Source organism: Mesitornis unicolor, unplaced genomic scaffold, assembly GCF_000695765.1.
Source record: "Mesitornis unicolor isolate BGI_N332 unplaced genomic scaffold, ASM69576v1 scaffold41769, whole genome shotgun sequence".
NCBI classification, from domain to species: domain Eukaryota; kingdom Metazoa; phylum Chordata; class Aves; order Mesitornithiformes; family Mesitornithidae; genus Mesitornis; species Mesitornis unicolor.
The window spans coordinates 1-10,139 of record NW_010207310.1 but is presented as its reverse complement, the minus strand read 5'-3'; the positions used below and the strand labels follow the sequence as shown (position 1 = coordinate 10,139).

The 10,139-nt window shown below is 42.6% G+C and overlaps 1 protein-coding gene across 1 annotated transcript; it reads right to left on the bottom strand.

The window, feature by feature from the left end:
• Positions 1-4,434: 4,434 nt before the first annotated feature.
• Positions 4,435-8,375, bottom strand: SAP30L (SAP30-like; the record flags this gene model as incomplete). Its single annotated transcript, XM_010192088.1, has 3 exons — positions 4,435-4,563; positions 6,518-6,616; positions 8,253-8,375. Coding segments are annotated over 3 exons (351 nt in total), but the record flags the coding sequence as incomplete, so codon positions are not given.
• Positions 8,376-10,139: the final 1,764 nt, after the last annotated feature.

Below are 10,139 nucleotides of genomic sequence, written 5' to 3'. Positions count from 1 at the left end.
CTCACGCTTTCTTCAACCGTTTATTTCATTCCAAACAGACGTGCTCACAGGCAAGGCAAAAACGTGAGACCAGGGATAGCTGTGAAAAGTGCAAGGAGCATCTTACATCGGAACAGTTCATCTGCGCTCTGCAAGTGGAAAATGACAATTCCCTATCTTCATCAGCTAGAGGTGGCTAAAGGGAGTGACAAGAGTGAGGCATCAGTAACATTCCTTCACTTTTGGGACTCTTCAGTCAATACTCTGGGCAGCACAAGGACTCCTTTCCTACGGGAGGCCACCTTGTACTGCCCCCTCTTTCAAACCGTAGAGGCAAAGTGACTCAAGTGCTCTAGGGCAGCGTAACGATCTGCACATTTAAATCTACAGTCCCCCCGCAGACCACGTCTCTCCCCTCCAACTGCAGGTACTGCTGAAGATCTCCCATTGGTATTTACATTTGGCTCAACCAAAAGACGTAAAGTGCACAGCTCCCCCCTTCCCCTCCCATAAAACACCCATTACAAAAGCTAACACAGAACAAATCTTCCTCCACGTCGCAAGCTGTGGAAGTGTGTTTTGTTCAGTGTCTCTGTGGGCCATGTCCCGGTTCATCTTTGAGCCATCGTGACCCACCTGAAAACTCGCTCTTACTGTGGATTATTTCGGGTCTTGGTTTCAAAGCCTCTCTGAAGCCAGCTTGCACTTAAGACCAACTTTAAATGCCAGACTTAACATCTTTTGGTCAAGTCTTGCACAGCAGGGTATCTAGTGGTTTACTGACACATTTCTAAGGAAAACTGGGGCACCAAAGAACTGGGGACAAGTGGTACAAACCTGCGCAGGCTGCTTTTCTTAAAGACTTTAGATAAAGTGCCTGGCAAAAGAAACACTAGTTTTAATGCAATTGTTTACTTCAGATGGATATACAGTGTTCTTCGAGATGCAGATTTTTTTATTTTTAAAGCATTCTAACACAGCCTCCTTGGATATATTTGTACTTTTCAGCCATCAGATTTCCCCTGACTCAAGTATTCGCATGCTTCCAACTCCCCTGAGTTGAGCTCAGGCCAACAACTATCAGCAATTATCTCCTCTTCTTCCCTTAAAGTGAGCAGAGGGTCAGCATACGGGATGAAACCAACCCCTGAAGAGATGTTTCCACGTTATTTGGATTTCATACTAATGGCTTTGGATCTATTCAGAAGTCTAATGAAGTTAATGCAACTCTTCAATGAGAACTGAATTAGGCTATGCAATTGAATTTGGCTCTGTAATGGCTGCGGGGCTTCAAAGAAGACTCCTCTGCCCCAGGGTGAATGTCACCTATGCAGGCTTGTAAGAAATACGCTTCCACTATTACAAATGTAAGATGACGTCTGGTCATCCTCCATGCCCCCAAGGCTTGTGCTCCATGGTTCAAAGCTAGACAGAATTTAAGGCCCATCCGTGAAAAGCAAAATGTAAAAGGAAATAAAATAATCTTATCATACCAGCCAAAGCGATTTGGGTCTTTCACCTTTCCAACAAGTCACATCTAAAAGTGCTGAGAAAATGTCCCACCTCATGGCTTCACAAGTGTGAGGTTCAAATACATTTACTTTGAAGTTTAAAACAAGATGTTGGAAAGTCCTTTTTAATTGGCATGCAGCATAAGGAATCAAATACACAGAATGGTATCATACAGAACGACAATTGCATTGTTGCGTTTTCTGGTTATTAGACACTAAATGCTTTTCAAGAATCACAGGCACCCTGAACATGGATATTGCTACCGAATTGGTGTGAGATTTCAGTTTATAGCATAGGAGCCACAAAGTGGCTTACCCTTCCAACAAGACTTCCTTTTGCTCAAGGCGTTTTGCTCTAGCTAAGTTGAGAACAAGGTAATAAGGCATTTGCAAAAGTTTATAAGGCCGTGGGGTCCGACAGCCAAAGACTCCTCTGTTTCTCTGGTGTCTTGCCTCCAAGCTTTCCACCTTATAAACAACTGCTAATGGCTGGTAAACATCTCTTCATCATCACACTTCACTAAGAATTTTTTCACAAAAGTATAATTGCTTTAAGAGTGAAACCAACAAGGATCACATTTCACATCAACTGACTATTTTCAGGAAAAAAACAACCAACCCAAACCCGAAATGTTTCCTAGATACCACCTCTGCTCAAAAGCAGTCCAGTGAATACACCTGAACAGATGGAACCTGCCACCATATTTCCTTGAAAAGAATCATTTGCTGCTGGCTGCTAAAACACCCCAACAGTTTTATTTACTCTTAGAAAGAAAACAAAACACAACAAAAAAGTAAATCCCAAACTATATTTTTACAGTTTTGGTCTAGAAGTTACAATGAGACATAACCCTCTCAACTCAGAGACTCATCTTCCCTTGGTAGTACCCTCTGATTACATGAGCACTTTGAAGGTCAGCATGCAGTCAGAGAACGTACACTTTTAGCTATCTGTCCTGAATGAGAGAAGCCAGATCACGGACTAGTGTGGGAATTACTCCATCCTTTCAATAAGGAAAGGAGCAGCATAATTAGGAAAGTTTTAAACATTCATGAAATACCGACGCAAGACATTCTCTCCTCATTCCTAGAACCTCTCTTGTCTGATGTTCTTAAAATCCCTACTGAATCGAACAAGGAAATGCTGAAACGAGCACATTCCCCAAACCTTCACAAATGGGGCGTGTACCATAACAGAGTATTTCTGCCTATGACACAGGACTTAGACGCGGTGAAGTTTGTTGAGAATGTTTTTGGAGTACTAGCAAACACTTCAGAGTTGATGTGACCAGCTTGCTTTAAATTGTGACTTGATTTTTAAAGAGACCCTGGGAGAACTTCAACGAGAGCTCCGCTAAGTGAACCCTTCATGCCTTACGAAATGTGATGCAGTACTAAGCTCAGATTGTGATCTGTGTGTTTAGCTCTTCAACAAAGCTTCGTCCAGTTTTGGAAAATTAAAGCCTGCCATTGACAAAATGCTTGCCAAAGCTTTCAACTGTTCAGTTCGTTGATTAAGGCTTGTTGAGAATATCCTACGTGGAGTCTTGGCATCTTGAAACAGGATGGAGACACTGGTTAGGACAGCAAAGAAACAGAGTGGTGCTTTAAATCACGAGGTCCCCTTGAACAGAATTTGAGGTCACTGGAGAACAGTCAGTCATGACCAACACTTTTATCAGCTCCTTCTGCCAAAATAATCACTGTGTTATTTGTAAGGACACCTTGGCTTTAAATAACAAAGTCAGAGCAACCTCCTCCTACAGTGCCCGGTTAAAGAGCACCAGCACACCACCGTCCACTCACAGTCCTTATGAAGCACACGTAATGCTCACCAAAGGCTTCAATACTTTCTGCCCACTGCAAAGATGGATGAAATGCACCACACTCCTGTTGGTTCTCTACCCCAGTTGTGGTGCTACACCTGTCAGCGAAAATCTGCTTTGTATTAAACACAGGCTGCTGAGCCCACTAATCCACACCGCAGCTTTGCAACACCCGCTAAAGACCCCAAGAAGACCTTCAGTATAAAATTCACATCACTTGTGGTTGGTACCTGACCTGACACAGATTAGGAGACAGAAGTCTTAAGCCACTGTTTCACCTACCACCACTGAGCCTTGAATACAAGGGGAAATAAGCCCAAATGAATTAAATGAGCATTTCTACCAACATGATCAAACCCGGCAAGTAAGCTGTATTTGCCTTAATACCACGTTCTGAGGAAATGCAGAAGTTTTCAAATGTTCACAGACAATTAATTAGTGAGTTCTTAAATAAATGAAATTAGAAGAGTTGTTAGAGTTGTTTGGCATACACGTGAGAAGGGAGTGAGAGGAGAAATGGCGGAATTAAGAAAAATAATTTCGGGCTAGTCAAAAAGTGTTCACTGGAGTAGATTTGGTGAGCTGGAGCATTTGTAGAAGTTTGGGACTTGAAGCACTGACTCAAGGCAAGACAGAGCATGTGTGGGTGGGGAGCAAGCTTCAGACAAACTTCTGACCTATGCACCTCGATAATGAATTTTCTCTCTGCCGCTATTCCAGTCCTGCGCCAAGACAAACCGCATGGTGGTTCGAGATGCAGTCCAGGTTCAGTGAAAAAATTCCATCTGTGATCCGAGTTGCACTGAGATGCAGATTTCCAGAAATGGTTGAAAATACCGAGCTGACAAACTCCACAGTCCTACAGGTTTACTTGGTTTCCCCATTAACCTCATCTCTTTATCCCAATGTGACTTTGAAATGAGGGGAAGAAGTCTTCAGAAACATGCTGGGCACATGTTTTCAAATACTCCTGATAAGAACGTCTATACTTTTTTTCTGTCATCCAGACTTACTGCATAAAAAAATTTACAATATAATTCAACAGTTTTTATATACCTAAAATGCACAATACCATCTGTTCCTTCAAGGTCTCTCTTTTTTTCAAGTCTTGTTAATCTTCACTCTAGTTGCTTGCTACTTTCCGATTTCTGGTCCAGCCTGCTCTTGTTGTTCTTCACCATGTAGATGAAATACGCAAGTGTCTCTTTCTCGTTCACAGGAATATTCCTGAAGTGACGACTGACAGTCTAGAAGGATAACATGTAAAGAGAGAGAAATTCTCAAATTAAAAAGTAGAAATTATCAGAACGGGGTTTATCTTCATTTTCCAAAACCGATTTTATGGCCACTGAGCATAATACACTTCTCGTCAAACATGCACCAATTCAAACTGTCAGTCCTCATTTACCTCTCTCTCTCTTTACAGCTGGAACGTGCATATGAATATAGCACAGTCTTGCTATGTCAGCAGTATTTGCAGCCAACCTACAAGCAGAATTTGGAAGCCAGAATGTCCTCCTGCCAAAGCAGCAGAGCCTCTCCTAAGCGGCATTTCATGCCGAGGTTATTTGGAGAGCAAGATTTCCCTGCATCTTGATATTTTAAAGGAGAGCGTCAGAAATATTGAAACACTTTGCTGTGTGAACCAGATGTAGCAAAGTTTTAGAGTCCAAAGGAAAACACACTGGGTAAGTTTTCACTGAAAGGAACACCAGGGCGTTTGCAGTGGGAGGGTTAGGGTTTGGTTAGGGCTACCCCTCTCTGACACTCGCCTAAGCCCTGAACCATTAGCTGCTTTTTCCTCAGAAAATGAATGTAGAAACCACGTTGGAGCTGGGTGAGATCTGCTTCTTATATGGAAGAAGCTCTTTTTTGGTACCCAACACAGCTCCAGAACTGGATGTTGATGCAGGCTGAGCAATAAGTCACTCCAAGAAGATTTATGGAAGTTTGAGTTTTCCTTACGGTGGGGTAGCAGCAGAAGTCTAAGAGCCTCAGGCAGCAGTGATTCAAGCATGGGAGCTGGACGAGGATCCAGCGTAGGGTCAAAGCTGCTCAGACTTCACAGGAAATCTGGGAAGTGTGTGACAACTTTACGTTAGGCTCCCTTTATTTTCCGCTTGCATAGTAGTTTCATTTTTTTTTTTCCTCCTGGGCACATTCATGGTAAATTGCCTAAGTAAGCAGTCCTTCATGGCAGGAGGTAGCTGAGAGCCTACGAACTGGTTAGTCAGCACTTGACAACTCAGAACTATTAATGAGGACATACACCCACCCTGCTTTGTTCACCTTACTCCTACATGCACTACACCACACATTCTCTATATTCTGTATAATCAATCCCTAGCTGACTTCGAAAGAGAGCAAGACAGTGTCTTGCTGTCTTTTTTAGTCTGCTGGTTGTTCTTTAAAGCAAAAGCAAAACAGACAGTTTTGGGCAGACAGCTGTGAAAGCCTCAGCTTACAAAAACAACCTTGTTACCATTCAGTAACAGCTACAGATTTTTCAAGCTTAGAGAAGACTTTTTCCACAGAATGCCTTAAGATCAAGTCAGGAAATAGAACAGAGCAGATGCACACTGAGCACAATTAGTCCAAAAACCAGAGTTAAAGAGTTCTTTCTTAACAAGTACTCCATATAGTGAGAAAGCAGCAGTAGAGGCCCTTAAGGAAAGGGCCTTTTATTGACTTGATACAGAATCGTAAGACATCAGGACAAGGGAGGGAAATAAGGAATCTGAAGTCATGGTCAGCGATTTTGTCTTTAATAATAAGCAATTCCAACCAGTTCAAGTTCCTGTGAGGAAAGAAAAACTAACAGGTGACCAGCAGTGACCAGTCTGAGTTTCAGTACAACAGCCATCTTCAGTTAACACCTAAGCCACCGGAAACTTGGTTCTGTTTCTGTTCCCTAAAGGTAACAGATTGTGACTATGAACCAGGAGGGAAAGGAAGCAGAGAAAAGCAAGTTACTAAAAGGTGCTTTCAAGAGCCAGCTTCCACATCTGCCACGACTGGCTCAAGTGAAAGAAAGCACAGAGTTTTCTGCTGGCATCATCCCCTGAAACCTCTCGCAGAGCACACGGCACATACTAGCAAGAGAGTCACTACAGGTATTAGTGTCCAAGAAATGTGCATTTCAGCAGAGGAGATAAAAAACTTTTTAATAACAGAGATGACAATACCTCTGTTGTCACTTACTTCTGCTAGCTGAGCCTTGTTGAGTCCAGGCCTAGTCTGCAACTTATAATGCCTCTTGTAACGTCGCAGCGTGTTCACTTGGAGCTGGAACAAGTCAACCTGGAAGTGATGCAGAGAAGAGGGGATGAGCACTACCTTTAGCTTCTATGAGACAGAAATGGAGAGTCATCTAAAAATGACTATTTCTTCCTCAACAGGACTGCTCCTTGCCTGCATTCAGAACTGCATCTGCTTGTCTTACTGACAGATCTAAGTATATTTTGTGTCTGTTAATGCTAAAGGACCAAAATAGCCTCAGGGAAATACAAAATTTTGTTCTGGATCACATGCTGTCAACAGAATTACTGGCCAATTTCTGCTCTCAATTACACCTCTGCAACCTCCAAGCAAAGGGGAACCTTTTCTTCCCACAGGGTTTAAAAAGCTCACACGTGAAATATCAGTTTAGCGGGCACTGAACAAATGGCTTGTGACATAAAGCAGAGTACAGAGAATAAATGAAATTTAAATACTGCAATGGGAAGTGCACAGTTTAAAAGCAAGGGTGGTGCTGGAGGAGGTTACAGGAAGGAAGATGAAGATACTGTGGGGAATGGCATGTTTCAAAGACAGAACGAATCTGCTGAAAACCAAGAAGAAAATGGCATTAAACCTGACACAATGCAGAGTCCATACTCAGTCAGGTGATGTTAAACCCTCAGTTTTTAGCCACCAAATACCCTGCTTGCTTTACAGCACTAATGTTTTTAGATGCCAGATGGGTCTTCACCAATCACCCGGCAACTAAAGTGAAGCCTGTACAGGAGAAGCCTGTAGAATGGAAACACAAACAGCTACAACAAGAGGTCAGGTATCCTTAAAAAAAAACAACCAACCTAAAAAACTTGTTACTCTTTCAACACCTCCACACAGGAGACATAAGGACACAGCTCTGCAGTCAAGACACAGCTTTGCTGGCAAAATGATTCTTGGTGGTTTTCTTTTTCCCAAACATCAAATGCTTTTTGGCCAACACAGGTGGCATTTCCAGCAGAGGGCTCTGCTGACATGGTCAGAGCTCTGCGCCTCCGCGCACATCACCTCTGCACAACTTTTTGCAATGTCAACAGTACCAGAAACATCACCAAAGCAAACGCAGCACACAGTGGCACAGAGATTATTCTAGAGTTTTGTAACACAGAAGACTTCACCCAGGCCTATTTCCTGAAAATAAAAAGATGTTACGAGTTATCTGAAGGTAGTTTTAAATCGTGCCAAAAATACCATACGTGCAAAAGTCTGGAGAAGCTTAATATCCCTGGATATCAAACATCCAAACATAGAGAGACTGACCTACTGAATTCTCTAGTGTATTTGCAAAATGATGCATGCTAGGAAACAAAGAACCATACCAGGGCCTCAGCCATCACAGAAAACAATTTAATAATTAGTATCAAATACTGTTTTAACAGCTCTCTGGAAGCAGTACATACATGAAGCCATGCAGGTATCTTATCATACCTCTTTTTAAAGAAAACTTTATATGGACAAAGAACTCACACAGGAATGAAGAAGAAAATTAGGATATTACACATCAGAAAAAAGTCTTCCTGAAAAGTGAGAGTGACTCCACAGCAGTTTCAGAGGAGTTGCAATTTAAAATGTAAATATTTTCCGATCCATGAAAACATCCAAGTGAAACTTCAACATGCTCAAAATTGGTACAGCAGCCCACACCCACTTGGCACCTACTGACCTCCGGGACATCGGTTTCATGCTCAGGAGAGTCACCCCCATCATCGCTTGTCTTCCTCTTCCTTTTGTTTCGGACACTTTGAATGAAGTTCTTGTGAAAATCACAGATATACAGATGTCTCACCTAGGAATCAGAAGTGATGAAAACGCAATCAGAACAGGTACTGCAGAAAGAGCATTCAACAGCAGCCGCTTAGGCACAGTATGAGAGTGTGCATCCTGCACGACTGACTGCCTCATGACATTAAGGAATTTCTAATCTTAAACCCCAGGCCTGATATTGTACTCTTGAGTTAAGAGATAATTTACATTACAAAGACTGAAGGCAAGGAAAATGAAGGACTCGAGAGCTCCAGCTGAACCTGAACCTCCGCAGATAATACATTTCTTTTTGATGGTTGCAATCACGTGCCAGAAAAAAAAAAACAGGTAATTGTCTGGAGGAAGTGCATTTGCTTCAGGACTTAATACCAGGTAACTACCAAGAAACATATTATTCTGTTTCACTGCCATGAATTTTCTGCTCTGAATAGCACAGATTATTAATGCAAGTGCTTCAAAATCCAGACCAAATAAAAGGTGGCTAATCACCTCAATTAAAACAAGCAAACCAAAAGCAAAAATCTCTCTTTCCTACCAGCTTATCCTGCCATGGTAACCACATTTTAACACATACATTCTCACTAGAATTAGCATATATCCAAAAACAGATGAAAAACTAAAAAAAATTATTTAGTACCTGTAAGGCAAAAATATCTTCAGATGACACAGGCACCCTACATTTGAATTCACTTTATGCAGTCTATTTCATATTTTTCCCTTCACTTCGAGTTCATTAGTCTGATTTTCGTTTTTTATTTCTAAAGCCTTTCATCTGGCAGCAAAGAATTATATCTAAAAGGAAAGAAATTACTATAGACAAATCTGCTGAGGATTGCAACCAGGAGAAACACTCTGGTTTTTAAGAATAAGATTATATTTCAAACTGAGTCACTCTCTTCCCCTGACATGATGTATTTCAGCTGTGCAAAAGAGACTTAACCAACTCGGGAAGCCAGCAAACAGACTGACCCAAAACTTCACCTTTTTTTTGTTTGTTTTTAATGGTTTTAATCTTTAAAGATCAGGTAAGAAGGGCATGCAGAGCAGACTCCTGTTAACCAAGCCACTTCTGAGAAATTCCTTCTGTAATCTTGACAGGCTGCTCTGCTCTACCCATTTCATTACTCAGCAAACGACCCGTTTCTATCCTGGGCTGACAGCTGTCACTTAATGTCATTAAGCGGTCAGCGGCAAATTGGGCTGCTTAGTGCCGACCAGCAAAGAAACGCGCAAGTGCTGTGAGCAAGAGGCTGCACACCTCATGCTTCAAGTTGGATGCTCGACCTTAATTTCTTATTAGATGCTCATTTTTAAGTGATCTGCTTCACTAGAATACGAATTCTTACTAATTAACAAAGTAACGTTAGCGATGCCTATCTGAAATAGTAACCTGTATCGCCGATCTCACCTAGCAGCATCAGCATTTTCAATACGAAAGCGAAATTAAGAGCACTATTGCCGCCGGAGCAAAAGCAGCTCGCTCCTTTGCTCCCCTGAACATCATCTGCTGCCCACCGCTCAAGAGCTGCCCTCCCAAACACGGTTTTAGCGCTGCTGCCATGATTTTTGAACCAGCCGCATCCGTACCCAGGCGCGTTGTTCTCTACCCCGGCGCAGCGACACCGAAGGTGGGGAAACGCGGGCCAGGGGAACCGAGCTGCAACACAAACCCTCGCACCCCGCTCTCCCCACAGCCTGCAGGGGTTAACTGATCCCTCCCAGGGCCGTCGCAAAGCCCAACTTGCCGGGCAGACAAGCAACTTCCCGCCGGGCCGAGGCGCACGGA